General features: G+C 38.8%; 1 protein-coding gene across 1 annotated transcript in view; it reads left to right on the top strand.

Moving 5' to 3' along the window:
* The window catches only part of LOC140741032 (sodium channel protein type 4 subunit alpha-like), a 217,281-nt gene extending 196,917 nt beyond the window's left edge, over positions 1 to 20,364 (top strand). The window contains exons 25-28 of the mRNA XM_073070669.1: positions 5,250 to 5,387; positions 6,351 to 6,455; positions 8,496 to 8,766; positions 11,410 to 20,364. Of these exons, the coding sequence (XP_072926770.1) occupies positions 5,250 to 5,387; positions 6,351 to 6,455; positions 8,496 to 8,766; positions 11,410 to 12,671 (1,776 nt within the window). The 3' untranslated portion in view covers positions 12,672 to 20,364. The remainder of the gene's footprint in view (positions 1 to 5,249; positions 5,388 to 6,350; positions 6,456 to 8,495; positions 8,767 to 11,409) is intronic.
* The last annotated feature ends 386 nt before the right edge of the window (positions 20,365 to 20,750 follow it).

The raw sequence follows: 20,750 nt of genomic DNA, 5'->3' as shown, positions 1-20,750 counted from the left end.
GCCTTCAAAGGAGAAATTTTGAGAGTGCAGAGTTTGTATGTTCCTGTCAGTGTTAAAGGCAAAATGATTAAGAATAAGGAACCTTGGTTCTTGAGGGATATTGGAACTCTGATAAAGAAGAGAGAGATGTATAACATGTATAGGCAACAGGGAGGAAATATAAAAAGAGTAAGAAAATACTTAAGAAAGAAATCAGGAGGGCTAAAAGAAGACATGAGGTTGCTTTGGCAGTCAGGGTGAAGGATAATCCTAAGAGCTTCTACAGGTATGTTAAGAGCAAAAGGATAGTAAGGGATAAAATTGGTCCTCTTGAAGATCCGAGTGGTCGGCTATGTATGGAACCAAAAGAAATGGGAGAGATATTAAATAGGTTTTTTGCATCTGTATTTACTAAGGAAACTGGAATGGAGTCTATGGAAACAAGGCAAACAAGTAGGGAGGTCATGGAACTTATACAGATTAAAGAGGAGGAGGTGCTTGCTGTCTTGAGGCAAATCAGAGTAGATAAATCCCCAGGACCTGACAGGGTATTCCCTCGGACCTTGAAGGAGACTAGTGTTGAAATTGCAGGGGCCCTGGCAGAAATATTTAAAATGTCAATATCCACGGGTCAGGTGCTGGAGGATTGGAGGATAGCTCATGTAGTTCTGTTGTTTAAAAAAGGCTCGGGAAATTATAGGCTGGTAAGTTTGACATCGGTAGTAGGTAAATTATTGGAAGGAATACTAAGAGATAGGATCTACAAGTATTTGGATAGACAGGGACTTATTAGAAACAGTCAGCATGGCTTTGTGCGTGGTCGGTCATGTTTAACCAATCTATTAGAGTTTTTCGAGGAAGTTACCAGGAAAGTGGATGAAGGGAAGGCAGTGGATGTTGTCTACATGGACTTCAGTAAGGCCTTTGACAAGGTCCTGCATGGGAGGTTAGTTAGGAAGATTCAGTTGCTAGGTATACATGGAGAGGTAGTAAATTGGATTAGACATTGGCTCAATGGAAGAAGCCAGAGAGTGGTAGTGGAGGATTGCTACTCTGAGTGGAGGCCTGTGACTAGTGGTGTGCCACAGGGATCAATGCTGGGTCCGTTGTTATTTGTCATCTATATCAATGATCTGGATGATAATGTGGCAAATTGGATCAGCAAATTTGCTGATGATACAAAGATTGGAGGTGTAGTGGACAGTGAGGAAGGTTTTCAAAGCTTGCAGAGGGATTTGGACCAGTTGGAGGAATGGGCTGAAAAATGGCAGATGGAGTTTAATGCGGGCAAGTGTGAGGTATTGCACTTCGGAAGGTCAAACCAAGGTAGAACATATGAGGTAAATGGTAGGACACTGAGGAGTGCAGTAGAACAGAGGGATCTGGGAATACAGATACATAATTCCCTAAAAGTGGCGTCACAGGTGGATAGGGTCGTAAAGAGAGCTTTTGGTACATTAGAGAGCTCATAAACGATTCTGAGGTGTGATCCCATTGAATGGTGGAAGAAGTTCGAGGTTAAATGACCTAATCGTTTGTTCTGAAGTGGGATTCTGACCCAGGTTCTAATCGCCCCAAAGGCTTACTGTGGTGATTTGCTGGCATCATGATCAGCACAGTTTATCTGAAATGTGTGTCGTTCTTTACAGCGGCCTAAGTAGTAATTAATCTAAGTAGTAATTAATTCAAGTAGGAAGTAGTCCCTCTCCATGCTTGTTGAGAATGTGCTATAGCTATGGGGATTACATTGTATGGGGTGAGCAAACAAAGGCACATAAAAATAGCAACTAAAGGAATGCACGCAGGTAATAAACCTTTTTGTCAGTATAGCATGTTTCAATTTATAAACCTGCCTTAGATACATACACAGTATATAGCTCAGGTGCTTAAGACCTTTGCACAGTACTGTAGTAATTTTATGTATTGCACTGTACTGCTGTCACAAAAAAAAACCAAATTTCATGATGTGTAAGAGATGATAAACCTGATTCTGATATGGGCCTCTATTGTGGACTGAGAGTGGGAAGGGGGCAGGGGGAGGGGAGTCATGGTTGGGGAAAAGGGGAAAGGAGAGGGGAGGGAGCAGGAAGCACCAGACAGACCTTCTGTAATGACCAATAAATCCACTGTTTGGAATCAAATGACCTTGCCTGGTGTTAATTGGTGAGTGGGCTTGCACCCACACCACCCCCTGCGCCAGTACTTCTGTCCCACACTCCACTTTCACCATTCCCAACATCCTTTGCTCCCGTCAGATTTACAAGCTCGCTCTCCACTCCATGGTGACAAATACAGTACAGGCACCCTAGCTATACATATATGCCTAAGACTTTTGCACCATACTGTATATGTTGCATTGGAATTTATCTTTGCACTGGGGCTAAGTGGATACTGTTCCTGAGGAAGGAGAGATAGTGGGAGGAATTGAAATCACAATCAGAATCAGAGTTATTGTCACTGGCTTAGATGATGTGAAATTTGTTGTTTTGCAACAACTGCAGAGTGCAAAGACAAAATTACTAAACATAAATAAATAGTGGGACCAAAAAGGAATAGTGAGGAAGTGTTCATGGACCAATCAGAAATCTGATAACAGTCTGATGAAACTGCTTCTGAATCATTGAGTGTGAGTCTTGGGGCTCTTTTTCCTTCTTCCTGATTGTAGTAATGAGAAGAGGGCATGTTCCAGATGTGGGGGGGGGGGGGGAGATGATTTCATAATGGAGCTGGCAAGGTCTATAGCCTGTGGCCTCTTGTAACCCAGTGCACTGGAGGCTCCATACCAGGCTGTGATGCAACCAGTCAGAATGCTGTCCATCGTACATGTGTAGAAATTTGTAAGAGTTTTTGGTGACATAAAAAATCATAAAAAGTTGGGCATCATTTGAACATGTCAATAGATTTGCTGCAGCATAATTGTTAATTTGTGCATTGCTTACAAACTGAAGTCATCATGGTTCAAATGCAAGTCGCACAACAGAGGATCTGGCAGTGAAGCATCATAGCTGCAGTCAAGCGTCCAGGCATCAAGACTACAATTGGGAAGTTGTGCATTAATAAGTAGTGTTATCTGCTATCTAAGGTCAGGCATCAACTGGGTATTGAGGGAATGAAATGCATCCCTTACAGCTCTGTATAAACTTGGATAGTTTGACCAAATAGCGGCCACATATACTGTATGTTCCTACCTCTTCTCATCTTTTTCAGTTGTTTGATATTCAGTATTGACACGTGTGAAGATCTATAGCAGGCAGGCGACTGCCAATATTGCACACGCTGTGCCTATAGAACAGATATAACATTCAATGCCACCAAGCATTTCATGTGTAAAGTCTATGATTAAGCCTAAGATACTTTCAACGTCGCATACTCAGTTCGCTTACTGCTCTCTTGGAAACGGAAATGAAATTTTACCAGTGACAAGTTGTAAGATTCAGCAAACCTTGGAAATTTTAGTGAAGGTGTTCTTATTGAATTACAAGTGCTTCACAAACTGTTCATTGAGGCTGAGCTGGTAGAATTCCTCCCCGAATATCTCAAGTGGATATGGCCTTCTGCAGAATGCCCACTTACTTCCCTTCTTCCATCATCTTCTAATAACTTGCTCCACTCTATATGTCCACTTATGATCCATTCCAAAAGGAAAAGCTACTAATGCACTGAGAGAAAATAATTTCTGCAGAAGTCTTAGATTCAGGATTAGGCTACAACCACTTACCATGCCACTCACTGTAGACTTTAGATATATTAAGGAATATGTGAAAGCATCAAATAGTTGTGCAATCTGAGCAAAAACCAACTGATTAGTCCATATAATCACAAACAAGAGAAAATCTGCAGCTGCTGGAAATCCAAGCAACGCACACCAAAATGCTATATTAACAGCATATAACCTACATTTCTGTAAATAAAACTGATGGAGTGGGTACTTTCTAGGACTGAATGACTGGACAGAATTGAGAGAGTACATTAGATGGAGTTTTAAAGTTTAAAATGGCAGTGCTGGCTTTAAATCAGCTTTACACGCTGATTGACATCATATCCTGCTTACCCAACATACTTCCAGCAGTCTGTGTAACCAAATTGTGTACCTATAAAGTTCTAAGCAAATATTGATGTGACCAGAGTGTCTATATTAGCATCACATGAATTAAAGTTGTTCCTTCAAATTTTTGGTCATTTCAGTCCACAGAATGAAAAGTAGTTATTTTCCCAACAAGCTGCCTCCAAATCTATCTTGATACATAAGAATTGCTACCATTTCAATTTGGCGCAGTTCCACCAGTTCTTGGTGACCTATTAATAATCCTGTTGGTAGTAATTTGAATCTGTCAAATGGTAACATGAATGCAATGAATATAGCTCTGGTGTTTTATCCCATCTCTTAAATCCTCTAGTATGTCTAGCACATTTTCTGCATCATATAATGTAACTATATATTGCTGTTCCTCGTAAAATATGAATGCTTTTTAACCTTTTGTCTGTTAAATAGTTTGCTGGCTAAAGGTTGAAGTTTTACAAAATCATCATTTTGTGCTCTTCCAAATATTTAATAAGTCTATTCACAGAATATGCAGGTACTTCTCTTGTGTGACAATGAGCTCATTGACTCATTAGTCTCTGATGGCAGCTGATCTTTTTGGCCTAATAGGACCAAGTTAGAGCTTAAAACAGAATTGTTTTATTGTAAAATGTAATGAGATATGCATTAGAATGTGCCAATGACTTTCTTGATCTTGTTTTCAGCTGAAATTAAGGCAGTGGAAAAGCAGGCATTGCTAAGGGTCTAAGTACAGAAAGGTTCTAGCAGGAATTGCTTTAAGTGTTGTTCTTAATGTGCTGGGATTCCAGGCTTATATTTCATTTCAATTGTGTTTGATGCAATGCAACAGTGACTTCACATCAAAGGTATTTCACTGGCTATAAAGTATTTTTGGATGTCATGAAAATCACCTTGAATACCATGAGTTAAATCTGACCCTAACCATACAATTGCCCTGGACCCGACACTCGGCTCCCATCCAGAGATTCCTCAAGACCCCTGCCCCAAAGATTTCCCCTACATACCACAATTCTCTGGTCACTCATGATTTCCAGTTGAAACCCTAAGCAGTAATGCTTCTTGGAAATCTCCCTCTCCCTCTCTCACAATCCAAAATACTCCCATCTTCAAGGAATATGGTAGCATTTTTAAGAAAAATTCAGTGACAATGAATCTTTGTTGACCTTGATCCTGTAAAGTGTTAACAAGTGGCTATTTCCTTTTGTAGATGGAACAGCAGCCATCCTATGAAATTAACCTCTACATGTACATGTACTTTGTCATCTTCATCATCTTCGGGGCATTCTTCACCCTCAATCTTTTCATTGGTGTCATTATTGACAACTTTAACCAACAAAAGAAAAAGATAAGTATCTCTTCTTTGCATTTTTCATATTTCCAGAGTCTAAGGTTAAAAAAGAACAAAGTATGTACATAGATAAGATGAACAGCAAGTTAGTGTAGGGGTTATCATAATGCTATAACAGCATCAGTGACACAGCCTCAATCCTGCTGCTGTCTGTAAGGAGTTTTTGTTTTCTCTCTGACCACGTCAGTTTCCTCTGGGTGTTCCAGTTGTCTCCCACATTCCAAAGATGTAGAGGTGAGGGCTAGTAAATTGTGCTATACACCAATGAGATGCCAGTCTTTCATCCTAAATGCATATGTTCAAATCCATTAATGGAACAAATTCACTGTTTCCAAACTATTAAAAATTATATTTACTGGATGGATTTTTACTCACTACAATGTCTATATATGTGTATCTTTTTCTTGATATATTTGACCTCATGGTAATGATCATACTTATCCCAGAATTCTTGTCTCCCAGAAAGCCATTGAGCATCAATCATACTATATGGGACTGGAGTGGCCAGAGGAGGCCATTTCCCTTTCCTGTGTATATTATTGACCAAATAGCTTTTCACAATGTGCCATTGTTCATTGTCTCTGGAGCTAGCCTATGTATTCACTGAATCTGCTTTCCCAGTTAGCCATGATTGGTTTCCTGATTTTGTTGCCCATTTTGTTTTCATGGTGGAGTGATCACTACTTAGTTTTGATGGAGGCATCAGACAAACCACAATATTATTAAACAGAAACACCTGCAAATGTGCTTGAAACAATTACTGTCTTTGCTCAGGCAAACAACTTATTTTACTTCCTGACAAATAAATTGGGGAAAGTAAGTGCCAGTTTGGGCTGCATTAGGTACCTTATTAAGCCATAACAGTCTAAAATATGATGATGACTTGTAGAATGTTGTTCTTTGAACTTGCTGAATATTCTTGAACTTTCATGAAATAATTGTAAGTGTTCTTATCTTCACTTTGGAGGAAAAGATATATTTATGACAGAAGAACAGAAGAAATATTATAATGCCATGAAGAAACTGGGTTCAAAGAAACCACAAAAACCCATCCCAAGACCAAATGTAAGTGTAATGTCAGATACATTTGAAACTTCCGCAAGATATTCTTCAGAGTAACTTGGGTTAAAAATATGGAAGAAATATTTGTACAAAATATAAACATCTCTACCATGTCTTGACTGACATGGATGATGTCACCCATCTATCACTGATCAGATGCATGACATTACTCATCCAATCAGTGACGGCTCTTGATCAACACTGAAAGGGACTCTGCATTTCCTTCAGTATTGACGGGTAACTTTGGATGAGTGCCCATCTCATTTTCACTACAGCCATAATTTTGGATGGACCACGGGAGAGTTGGTCAATTCTTGGAAAGTTCCAGTAATAAGCTATGACCTTTACAGGTGCTCCCCAACTTGTGAATATCCAACCTCTGTACAACATATACATACAAATAAGCATTTGTGATACTAGCTGGAGTGACTTGTTGGAATTTGCATGGAAACTCTGTTTGTAGCTACATTTCTGATATGTGTACTATCCGAGTTTTAAAAAACACAAGAACAGAAGTTTGAAGTAACCTGCAGAGGACTTGTAAATGATTTTCACTGCTCCAGGTCTCCCAAAGGACTTTATTGGCAATTGTCAAGATGTAAGCTCCACTGTTACACCTGCAAATTTCCAGCCAATTTCCATCAAACAAGTGTTGTTGATCAAGCAAAAAAATAATTGGTACATACAACTTAAAAATTAGATACCATAGTGCTGCTTATTTCAGCACTATGGGATTGAAAATATAGTTTTGATAGAGTACAATATAGTAATAATTCAGCCAGATGTTTCCTGACATGAGTTCCTTGCTTGTTTGCCTAGAGTTCCACTTTAAGCATGCATCTATTTTGTCATTCCCCATGCAATTTTCCTCTTGAGGTGTTAGTGAATGAAGTACTCCATTCACAAACAAGAGAGCAGGCCAGGCAGTATCTTTGGAAAAGAGTATAGTATAGTTGCAGTATAGTAAGAGTATAGTTGCAGGCCAAGATCCTTCGGCAGGAATGGAAAAAAAAAAGCTGAGGAGTAGATTAGAAAGCTGGGGGGAAGGGAGAGAGAAACACAAGGTGATAGGTGAAACCTGAAGGAGGAGGGGATGAAATAAATAGCTGGGAAGTTGATTGGTGAAAGAGATACAGGGCTGGAGAAGGGAGAGTCTGATATAAGAGGACAGAAGTCCATGAAAGAAAGAAAAGGGAAGAGGAGCCCCAGAGGGAGGCAGTGGGTGGGCAAGTACACTATTGTTGCCCTCAGAGTAATCATCATTGACTACTCCTTGTGCAGTTGTCCTCCCACTATATAGCTCTTGACTGAAAGACATCTAGATAAATCCCACAGTAGTCTACATTGGACCATCCACACCCTTACTTATGATTCTCCCACACACTAACCTCATGCCCCCACCAATGATCAACCATATAAGCATCCCAGACTTAAAGCTACTATCATCTCCAATTCGTAACCCTCTGATACTTCAAGGCTTCCAATGGAGAGCATGATTTCCATGACTCCTTTCCTTGTCCCACCTCCTTGATCTTGATCTCAGAGCTTGACCAGTTTCATGGACACTTGTCCCCTTAAATGATCAGTGCCTCAATCCATAAAACATGGTTATTCAGAAATTCCATTCTTAATATCTCATATTACCTGTGTTCAATGCTTTTTCCCTTTTGATTCACTTGTTTTTAATTGATTTTCACTTCTCCTCTAAATGTAAGTATCTTGTTGTTCTCTGATTGACTTTCGTATCCCGCTTCACCTGACTTCATCATCTCCATTTGCATTTAATCTCTCCCATCCTCCACCCTTTGTAATACCCTCTCCTCCTTACTTGCTTTACATTTCCAGACACACATTTCTTCTAAATATTCCCAGGTTTGACAAAAGGTTGTTTATCTGAAAATTCAAACCTGTTTCTTTTTAGACTGTAAAACAAAATCAGCATTTGGTGTCGCATTTCAGGTATCCAGTGTCTGCAGTATTTTGCTTTTAGATAGCAACTCAATTTTTGTTTAATTTCTTTTCTCCCTCTTTCTCCACCCACAGAATAAAATTCAAGGAGCTTTCTTTGATTTTGTCAGCCAACAAGCTTTTGATATATTTATCATGATACTCATCTGCCTTAACATGGTGACAATGATGGTGGAAACAGATGACCAAAGTAAAGAAAAAGATGAAATTCTTTACTGGATCAACTTAGTGTTTATTGTTGTGTTTACTAGTGAATGTATCCTCAAGATCATTGGTCTGAGACATTATTATTTCACCATCGGCTGGAATATTTTTGATTTTGTAGTAGTGATTCTTTCCATTGTAGGTAAGTCAAAAACTGTTTTCTATTTGTTAACAAAAAGATTGATTTTGTGATCCATGAAACACACACACAAAATGCTGGAGGAACTCAGCAAGCAAGGTAGCATCTACGAAAAGGGTACAGTCGACATTTCTGGCCGAGACCCTTAAGCAGGACTGGAGAAAAAAAAGCTGAGGAGTAGATTTAAAAGGTGGGGAAGGAGAGAGAGAAACACCAGGTGATAGGTGAAACCAGGAGGGTGAGGGGTGAGGTAATGAGCTGCGAAGTAAATTGGTGAAAGAGACAGAAGGCCATGGAAGAAAGAAGAGGGGGGAGAAGCACCAGAAGGAGGTGATGGGTGGGCAAGGAGATAAGGTGAGAGATGGAAAAGGGAATGGGAAATGGTGAAGGAGAGTGGGGGTGGTGGGGTGATTACCGTAAGTTCAAGAAATCGATGTTCATGCCATCAGCCTGGAGGCTACCCAGATGGAATATAAAGTGTTGTTCCTCCAACCTGAGTGTGGCCTCATCATGACAGTGGAGAAGGCCATGGATAGACATATTGGAATGGGAATGGGAAGTGGAATTAAAATGTGTGGCCACCGGGAGATCCCACTTTTTCTGGCGGATAGAGCGTAGGTGCTCGAAGCAGTCTCCCAATCTACGTGGGGTCTCACCGATATACAGGAGGGAAATTGGCCTCTGCATCCAGCACATAATTCTCTAAAACTTCTACCATCTCCAACAGGATCCCACCACCAAGCATATCTTTACATCTTTCCCAACCACCCCCCCCCCCCACTTTCTGTTTTCCACAGGGATTGCTCCCTATGCGACTCCCTTGTTCATTCGTCCCTCCCCACTGATCTCCCTCCTGACACATCCTTGCAAGCGGAACAACTGCCCCACCTGCCCCTGCACCTCCTCCCTCACTACCATTCAGGGTACCAAACAGTCCTTCCAGGTGAGATAACACTTCACCTGTAGGTCTGTTGGAGTCATATACTGTGCCCGATGCTCCCGGTGAGATCTGACGTAGATTGGGAGACCACTTCACCAAGCGCCTACGCTCCAGTTGACGTTTTGGGCCAAGACCTGCTGAAGGGTCTCGGCCTGAAACATCGACTGTGCTCTTTTCCTAGATGCTCCTAGCCTGCCGAGTTCCTCCAGCATTTTGAGTATTTTACTCGGATTTCCAGTATCTGCAGATTTTCTCTTGTGTTTTAATTGAAGACTGTTAATTGGTATGGCCAATAGTTCACTTCACTTGTCCAATGTTTGCATCAGGCATTCATAGTAACATTTGGACATTTGGCCACTCTTAATGTAACTTAGTTCCAGGCAAACAGCAGACGCTTAAAATGTCAGCAGATCAAGCAGCATCTGCGGAAAGAAAAATGGTCAACATTGCAGGTCTGTGACTCTTCACCAGTTGACAGTTTCATTTTCCATAGATGCTGTCTGAGTTTTTAAAAGTTTTTCTACCTTTTTATGTTTTGTTTCTGACTTGTAGCATCTGCAGTTTTTTTTTTAATCATTCTCATTGGTTTAGTGCCGACCTCAGAACAACAATCTAGAACCATCACATTGGATGTCAGGTGCATATTGTAACTGCCAAGTTTATCAGTTCATGTGATTTGGAGGCAAAGAAGCAGCAACTAAAGTGGGAATGTCACTGTTATTTATAGACAGCTGGAAAATTATCTTTATGATATATTTAACCTGCTTGCAACTCAACAACATTGCTTTGGAAGAACTGCTACTTCATTATATTAAAATTAATTCATCCAAACAGCAACATTAGACATTTGTGTAATTTCCTGACATATACCAAAATACTCACCTGCCACTCATATGAAAAGGATACAGAGGGGTAATGGAGGATGCGTTGTAGTAAAATATTGAGCATTTACTTTCCAGTTCTTCATTGCACAGAAACAGACCCTTCAGCTGATTGGATCTGCACTGACCATTGAACACCCATTTACACTAATCCTCACCATCATTTCCCACAATACATTTGGGCCTATATTACAGTACACTAACCAATTAATCTACCACCTGCAGGCTTTTAGGCTGTGGGGGGAAATGGAGCAGTCAGGGGAAACAGAGCAAATCAGGCCATAGGGAGGGCTATCCACCACCTGTCTCTATTTACCAGACATCAAAAGTGGGAGCATGATTTGGATTACCATATTAAAAACAGACAGATTTGCTCTTAAAGGATTCATGTTTTGGATGTAGACCTATCATCGTATCACCAAACAAGTACAGTAGTTTCAGCACTATCTACTGTAGTGGATACTTCGGACCAATGGGGTAGATCATATCTTTGTGTTGAAGATCTTCAATAGAAATTAAACGAAAACAGAAGGAAGATATAATTGGCTGTCAACTCACTTTCATTAGATTTACACTGTCATACATTATCTAGTGAGATATGTTTATCTTGGGGAATGGATTTAAAAATAATAAGTAAAAAAGAAACAAAGGCTGGAAATGCAGGACTATTTAAATTTTCATTATTGAAATGGAATTGAAGAGTTAGCATATCTTCTACATGCTGACCAACACATTGCATTCTCTGCCTTTACCACAGATCACTATCAATTGACTATTATTTTTACATTAAAAAATTTACTTGTCTCTCATTTTTATTTGTTTCAGGTATTATGCTGGCAGATATAATAGAGAAGTACTTTGTGTCACCTACCTTGTTCAGAGTTATTAGGTTAGCCAGAATTGGCCGTGTCCTTCGACTTATCAGAGGAGCTAAAGGAATTCGCACTCTGTTGTTCGCCTTGATGATGTCACTTCCGGCTTTGTTCAACATTGGGCTTTTACTCTTTCTGGTTATGTTCATCTATTCCATATTTGGGATGTCCAATTTTGCATATGTGAAAAAAGAAGCGGGTATTGATGACATATTCAATTTTGAAACATTTGGCAACAGCATGATTTGCCTGTTCCAAATTACCACTTCAGCTGGCTGGGATGGCTTGCTTTTGCCCATCATGAACAGTGGTCCTCCTGACTGTGATCCCAAAGCATATAATCCTGGCACCAATGTGGAAGGAAACTGTGGAAATCCAATGGTGGGGGTAATCTTTTTTGTTAGCTACATCATCATTTCCTTTTTGATTGTGGTGAACATGTATATTGCCATCATTTTGGAGAACTTCAATGTGGCAACTGAGGAAAGTGCTGAGCCGCTCTGTGAGGATGACTTTGAAATGTTCTATGAAGTCTGGGAAAAGTTTGATCCAGAAGCCACACAATTTATTGAGTATGCTAGATTATCTGACTTTGTCAATACATTGAAGGAGCCATTGAGGATTGCCAAACCGAATAAGATCAAGCTGATTACCATGGACCTACCAATGGTGATTGGTGACAAAATACACTGTCTGGATATACTCTTTGCATTGACCAAGGAAGTCTTGGGGGAATCTGGAGAAATGGATGCCCTAAAGGAGTCAATGGAAGAGAAATTCATGGCTGCCAACCCTTCCAAGGTTTCCTATGAACCCATTACCACTACACTTCGAAGGAAGCAAGAGGAGGTTTGTGCAATCAAAATTCAACGTGCTTTCCGCCGTCACCTGCTGAAACGTTCTGTCAAACATGCATCCTACTTGTACCGTCATAGTGTAACTGATGCAATTCTACCTGATGAAGAAGCTCCGGAGAAGGAAGGGTTAATTGCTACTAGATTGAGTCAAAACTATGGGAAATACCAACCTGACACAGAAAGTCCACCAACCGTAGCTCAAGAAACAACTACTCCACCTGATGTAGCAGATCTTCCTCTAGAAACTGGAGTGACTCCTCTAGAAACTGGAGTGACTCCTCTAGAAGGAGCAGTACCTCCAGATGAACCAACAGACTGGATTGCTGAAACAAAGGATATTAGAGAGTCAGTTGTATAATTGGGCTTGCAGAAAGTCAAGATTATGAAGCAGAGCACAAGGTGTCAAGTGTGTAACACTAGCACCCTCACGAATGTAACTTTGTCTCAAGTTTTCTAGCACTGAAAGTTTCCAGTCAACTTGTGGGAAATGGATTTGCAACTGGTCTTTGCTGCAAAGTCTGGGAGGACCCATGCTATAATTACAATCCTTGGGGAAGAACAAAATATTACATCTATTACAAAGATGTCCCCAATACCAATAACTATAATCTGCACTATGATAAAATGCTTACTCCAACTCAAATATGCATTTCTACACTGTCGCAATTGGTCTGGGTAAAAGAGAGTAACACTGACTGTTGCAGATCATTAGAGTTTTTGAAACATTTGCTTTCCTTCATGGAAATGCCGGTGGCTCTAATTCAGTGATGGTGTTGATATCAGATATGCTACAGTTAAGTAATACCAGACAACATCCAGGATTGCCTTCTAAATGTTATAGAAACATAAGTTTATCACATGATGTGTTCATTCAAAAATTACTTTTTTCCAATTTCATTTCAAAATTATTCAACATAAAATACTTTTAATACTGTGCTTTTACTATACTGACAAACACCACTTATCTACAGTGTATGTAGCATTCAAATAATCACAGGCAATGAACTTTTATTACAGTACATGGGTACTTTTTTGTAAAATGCATCTTAAAAGGAGTCATCTCCTCAATTGTTGAATTGTAATTATTTTTAAGGTTCAGCTGTTCAGAAGCTATTTTAAATATATCTTTTATATGCTGCAGAACACCAAAGTAGAATGGCATTCAATTAATTTGGTATTTCTCTGGAATAAACGCACTAGCCATTTTGACTTAGAGTTTTGATCTACACCTGGGCACATTTGAAAACTTTTGAGTCCTTTCTCTCTCCCTTGATCCTCCATCAGTGGGATTCATTGCTCAAGGTGAAGAAGTGAATCTTATTACTATTGTTGTAAAAACAATGCAATCTTTTTCTTCTGCGGTCATGAAATATTAATATATCGACTCATTGGTGGTTGTGCTTCATAAATTTGCATGTGTTGATTCATTAACACTTTGCTTTCAATCAGTGGATTGTTCAAAGCGACTTGTAAACCCTCGGTATACACACTGTAAAGCACAATTACAAGTTGATAGCATTGCAAATCATTGTAGATAGGGTAAATTGATCAGCGTTGTGATCTTGCTGCTTTTCTTAACAGTGCTGTTTAATAACAGGACATCTCAATAAAACTGGGATGGATGAGACAGCAACACACACAAAATGCTTTAGGAACTCAGCAGGGCAGGCAACATTTATGGAAAAAAATACAGTCGATGTTTCAGGCCGAGACCCTTCGGCAGGTCTCAGCCCAAAACTTCAACTGTACATTCTTTTCCATAGATGCTGCCTGGCCTGCTGAGTTCCTCCTGTATTTTGTGTGTGTTGCTTGGATTTCCAACATCTGCAGATTTTCTCTTATTTGTGATTAGATGAGAGAGCACACAGGACCCCCAGCTTGGCAAATGCATATACTTATTCATCCTACTGATGGGTGGTATTCGTGCGCAGGCACTGAATATCTTCTTTTCTATTGCATGGAAGAGGAAAAAATTAGCCCCATTGCTAATTCAGGAATCTTTTATTAACTATCCGTCTCTGACCTCACACAAGAATTATACAAAAACTCATTGTGCTGCCGGGACAACAGGCTATTTTCCAGACTAATTTACTCTGTTGATTCATGTACTGACATCACATCAGTCTTCCGAGTTACAGCTAATGCTGTCTTGAAGGACTGAGTGATTTATTTTTCCCTTTACTCACTTTCTGCAAGAAAGAAACATCCAAATTCCCAATACTTCCTCAATTTAAATGAGTAGCATTATTGAATGAGCTGTACAGTCAAGTTCATGATGTCTATAATCTTAAGAACATTAAAGACTCAGGTTTACCTATAGTAAGTATACAGTAGGAACAAGAGAAAGGCTTTAGGCTACTTAAGGCAGCTAACTCTCCACTTAATTAGAGCACGGTCAATCCAAGGCTTAAACATTGGCCTATCTTTGCTCTTCATTTACTGATATCTCTCTCATATCAATCCCAGACTTCAAAGTATCAATTTTCCAGAAGTCAGTAAACTTTTTTGGGGATAAACTGTTTCCTGATTTCACTTCTTAGTTTGAAGTAGTCTTTTCTTATTCTTAATTTTCCCTACCAAAGGAAACTGTTCCCTTTTAAAATAGACTGTATATTGAATCTCCTTAATATTAAAAACACCTCAATTAACTAACTGCTCAATCTTCTACACTCAAAGGAATACAGACTAGATGTATGCAAATTTTTCTTGCTGTTTAACCCTCAGAGCCTTGGCAACACCACACCACCTCCAAGTTTATAATGATCATCATTGGAGCAATAAACACATTCTTTGGGTAGTGTCATGAATGGGTAATTAGGAAGTTCCATCCAGACAACTGTACAATGGAGAATCTTAAAAAGATGTAATATTTTGAAATCTGGGATTATTTTTATCCACTTTGAATAAGAAATAGGATTCCTGAGAATTTCAGTCATTTTGCTAACATCTTAGCCAGCCTCTTTTATCAGGGATATAAATCTATTAGATAATCATGAGACAGTGACAAAATTAGCTTTCTAGGTATGTACATGTGCTTTAAGACTGAACTTGAAGAAAATACAAGCAAAGAAGTATACCAAAGTTTCACTGCTAATGTAAACTTCGTATCACTTAGATTTACCTCTGAAAACTATCTTTTGTTGGATTTTCCACCCTAGTTTTTGAATTGGTGAGTCTATGTGATCTTCTCATCCAATATAACATACAGATTAAGGCCATCTATTGTGATGACTTCTTAAGACTGGTTTCAAGTAGAGTGTCCAGAAGCTTTTGAAAAGTAAAACCAGTCAACAGAAGTCCAGCTGATTCAATAATTATAACTCTGTGATTTTTTTTGGAGGCAGAAACATTGGCTTTAGCTATAATTTTGTCAATATTGTATATCAGATGGTCAGCCAGCTTTTCCCCACCCTTGATGAGAATTAAGATCAGGAGAAGTTTATCTTGTTACTGCCTTTTAATAGTTATCGAAACACAACTGTTATCATGGGGTATGCAAGTTCCAAGGTTTTTCTAGTTTTATTTCATTTATTCAAATTAGAAAGAGCTTTAGTTCTTATAACGATATGCTGTTTCTTCCACTTAGAACAAAATGTCCCCCAGTGAGTTATTCGATATATCAATAATTTATTTTACTGGACCAGATAAACATCAGAACTATAAGTTATTTTCTTACCCCCCTTCCAACCCTTACAAACTCAATTACCCATTCCCATTCCACACACATCTCTCTTTAGATTTAAATCTGTCAAAGGTGGTAACTAGCAATAAATTATTGTTTGCACACTTGGGAACTTGACCAGAACCCCTTATATTGTCAGCCCAATATCAAGTCAGAATTAACCATAATAATACCTGTATAACAGAATTAAAAAGGTAGAAATCCTATTTATCATGGTCTTATCACTGTTGCTTTCACTGCTTATTTTGCAACTGTATGGATAAATGCTTATTAACTGAACCCAGTTTGAACAGTGATTGATATTGTACAGACAAGGCATGAAAACTTGTCAGCAAGAGCAATTGCTTAGATAATCTGCTTGGTAAAGTAAACATGACATCCTCTCCTTTTCAGCATGCTTCTATTTGTTTTACTGTTCGTTATTGGTCTACCAATGTTCAAATTTCTCTGTATGAGATAGAAACTGTATCAAAAGCTCATAGTCTTATTTTTGCAGAAGTTAGCCTGCATTGTGATAATTCCAGTTACTGATAAAATGATATAGCTTACAATGTTCTCCAAGGTGAGAAGAAATTCCTGTGCATTGGTGCATGTCGTTTTTTTATATATATTAGGCAAGCTTTAGTTTGTAAATATTGTTGACTTCTTGTAATTGAAAGCATGTGAGACAGCCAAACTTTTATTTCTAACTGAGGCCAAAACCGTGATGTAAGATTGTTGACAGGTAATGCAGCAGGTCATAAATAATGATGTACAAGGATCCATTGGTATATTATGGCAGAGTAATGGATTTAATTAAATTAAAGCAATAATTTGCATTCTGATCAACCCTCATTCTTCTTCCCTTTTCCTGAAAGTTGCAGATTATAATTAAACATCAAGGGAAGATTTTATTTGAAATAGTATGAAAGCTCTAAGTCCTTGACAATTCACTGATGCCCAGACAAAATCTCTGCTGAATGTGGAGCCTGCTGGACAGGCAGAGATGAGGAGAATGGCAGTGACGGTAGTAAAACACTCTAACTCTACTAAAAACAATAAAGTCTGGATTTAGGAGAAGTTATCTAGTACAGAAAGGAACCATCTAGGCCACTCAGTTCAGAGTTCAAAAAGAATTGTATGGACCAGAAATATTCTCATAAGAATTATAAACATTGACATACAGTAGATCAATGGGACTGAACGGTATGTAGCTGTGCTGTAGGTTATGTATAAACATTATTATTTCATGAATATGCCCATAAGCAACGACCAATGTTCCTTCAGGACCCTACGCTTGCTACTTTAGTTTGTGTAAGACAATGCAGCTTTGTGTTCCCCACTGCCTTTCTCACAGATAATTAGATTGATAAACCGAACTCATAGACATAACTATGTTCACATTTCCTCATGACAGAGAATGCCATTCAGCCCATCAAATCTATGCACTGCTCAGACTAATTCCATTCTCCTACGCATTTTCATTGGAATTCATTTTATCTCATATGCCCATGATCTCCACCTTGACTTTCCCACCAGCCACGTACATTAGGGATAATTTATATTCTTTGGGAAGTGGGAGAACATGCAATCACCACACATACAGTATCAGAGATCAGGATCGAACTCAGGTTGCTGGAGCTCTGTGAAAGCAGCTCTACCTGCACTTCACTGTGCCATCCCAAAGCCTTCTCATAATTCCATGTGTGTTTATATTCTGTTAGGAAACAGCAATTAACTTAACATGTCATAAGATTATAGAGCCATCCACCACATGTCCTGTGACCCAATATATCTATGTTGTCCATCAAGTACCTTTCTATACTGACCCCAAATGCTTCATAGAGGTCAGTTTGTCTTTTTGCAATCTCATGTACTATCAAACTCAAGTAATGTCCCTAATCCACTATCCCAATATGCAATTTGATACTTAAGAATAAAATAATGGTGCCACAGTAGCGTAGCGGTTAGCGTCAAACATTTACAGCTTGGGGCGTCGAAGTTCAGAGTTTAATTCTGACATCATCTGTAAGGAGTTTATATGTTTTCCCTGTGGAATGCATGGGTTCTTTCTGGGGGCTCTGGTTCCTCCACAGTCCAAAACCGCACTGGTTGGTAAGTTAATTGGTTATTGTAAATTGTCCCGTAATTAGGCTAGGATTAAACTGGGGGATTGCTGGGCAGCGCAGCTCGAAGGGCCAGAAGGGTCTGTGCCACACAATATCTCTAAATGAATAAATAAATAAAATCTCTGTGTCTCAACTATTTCACCAGTTAAGGCTTAATACTTAAAGCAGAATGCTGGTGAATCAGTTTTTCTGAATATTGATATTCAGCAGGTTAGGGGAAAGTGGCAGGTGGGTCTGTAACAAAAAAAAACATTTTGGATAAATATCTAAAGAATCAAAACTTTGACTAAAAGAAAGAAAAATCCACAGCACAATGTTGTGTTCTGCATTTCACTGAATGTAGATGCAGGTAGAAAAGCAACTTTCCAAAGATAATTGATGACAATTTGAAAGGTTATGCAGAATCAGGAGAGTGGCCTGTAAGGTTTAGGTTAGCCCATTGTAAGAGCACTTAAAATGCTTAGCACTGATATGGAGAGGTTACTTCTTAAATCTGATCATCAGTCAGAACGAGTGCCATATTATTCCCACTGCCACTTCCAATTGGCCCTGGAACTTGTTACAAGATGTGCAGCATTAGGTTTCCTATCCATTCATTTAGACCCATAGTGGAGTTTCTAGATTACCCCAACCTCTTCAAACAAGCCAAACACCATTCGTGTTTTGTAATAGTTTGGAAAATCGATGTAAATGAGTGCATCAATTGATAAAATTGAGCCTCTTTTCACTTGGTTGGGCAATACAGTCATTCAGCCTGATGTCTTCATAATGTCTGCTAGAAGTTAAATTTAACCACAATGATGACTTAGAAAAAGTTCCAATCCCCTTAAATCATTCCCAACTTGTTACAAAGATGATACAATAATCCATTTACTGTACCACTCCATTATTTTGCTGCAATCCACAAAGGTGCAGTGATAACCTCAGGAACATAAGATAAATTTCCCGCCTTAGGCAGCTTCACTTTCCACTATTTTAACACCATTTTCTCTAATTCTCTCTCTACACTTCTTCACATCCCAATGTTCTCTCATTCATTAAAATCCTCTTAAAAAGACACCTCTTTTAAGTTTCTTTAATGCTTTCAATTGTTTCACCTTTTTAAAGATTCCACCTTTCTCTGCGTTATAGCCAATGCTTTTTTTACAAGTGTATTTGCTTTTAGACTGTTGGAAAACAAAGCAACCAACTTGTGCAAAGTAATTTCCCATATGTGGGGACATTGTCACTTGGACATATACAACATTGCCACTCCTTCATTAAAACCAGCTTAAATCCTAGAACTCCCTGATTAATGGCTTTGTGGAGAATGCCTGCAGATATTCGAGAAAATGGCTCATTGCCAACTTGTTAGTGATGTCCACATCTTGTGAAAGAATACATTTCAAAAGATTGAGATAAACAATCAAATAAATCACTTTAGTCATATTGATCAGGAGATAAATATTGACAAGGACCCTATTTTGCACCTATTTGAATAGTGCTATTTGATTATTAGTGTCCACCAAGACACTATTCAGTTTAACATCTGAGGTGAAAGAAGGCGCCTCTGAGAGTTCAGCAATCTCACATATCTGAACTATGTGATAGTGTAACTGAGCTCATGATTGTCCAATGCAGGATCATTTATTGAGAGATAGAGAAGAGAAAATTGCATCTAATATATGTGTATGTAATTCTATGTATGTCTCTACAGTAACAATCACTGCTCTATTAAATAATCTGTTGTATAAAATAAGATATGATATGACTGCTAGCATCTCTTTCTTACTTTCTGTAAGCGCAATTACCAACCTGTTGCATTTTATGCCTTAGATCCTTGGATAAAAAGGAAGATAAAGAATATATATACTATCGTGTTTAGTCTTCTACTTGTACACTGTTAAACTCTGAATGAAAATAATGGGTTTTTTTCTGCTATGGGTTACAATTATCATGAATTCACCAGAAAAGAGAGGATCGATGAATAAATCTGATGCTTTTCCTCCACCCATCTCCAATTATTTTTTATTTGCCAAGTCCTTAAATCTTGGATATGTGACTGTTTTGAAATATTTCCAGTATGGACTGGATTTTGAGCACTGCAACTGTACTATACAATTTCTGAGGATTAAACCACATGGCCTACCCAAATCTGTGATAGGCTGCTTGTCTGTAATATACATTGCTACCTTGGAGATGTAAGATGTATCAATAATGAAGGAAAAGATGTTTTTTGGGGGGAAGCTGAAAACTTCTCTGTAAAGTTGTAATAAACTATACATTATGAACTAAATCAAACTTGATTTACATATTTGTTGGGAGGCGACCACTAGTCACTCACACAGTCGCACTCATTGCTGTTAAAAGTACAAAATCAACAATGTAAAATGTAAGACATAAAAGTAGAATTAGGCCATTCAGCCCATTGAGTCTGCTCCACCATTCAATCATGGCTGGTTTATTTTCCCTCTCAGCCCCATTCACCTGCCTTCTCCCATAACCTTTGATGCCCTTACTAATCAAGAACCTATGAACCTCCACTTTAAATATAGCCAATGAATTGGCCTCCACAGCCATGAGTGGCAATGAATTCCACAGATTCACAACCATCTGGCGAAAGAATTCCTCCACCTCTTGGTTCAAAAGGGACATAGATCTATTCTGA

This window comes from Hemitrygon akajei, chromosome 18 (genome assembly GCF_048418815.1).
Source record: "Hemitrygon akajei chromosome 18, sHemAka1.3, whole genome shotgun sequence".
Taxonomy (NCBI): domain Eukaryota; kingdom Metazoa; phylum Chordata; class Chondrichthyes; order Myliobatiformes; family Dasyatidae; genus Hemitrygon; species Hemitrygon akajei.
The sequence above is the reverse complement of the archived record's forward strand: the minus strand, read 5'-3'. Positions and strand labels throughout refer to the sequence as shown.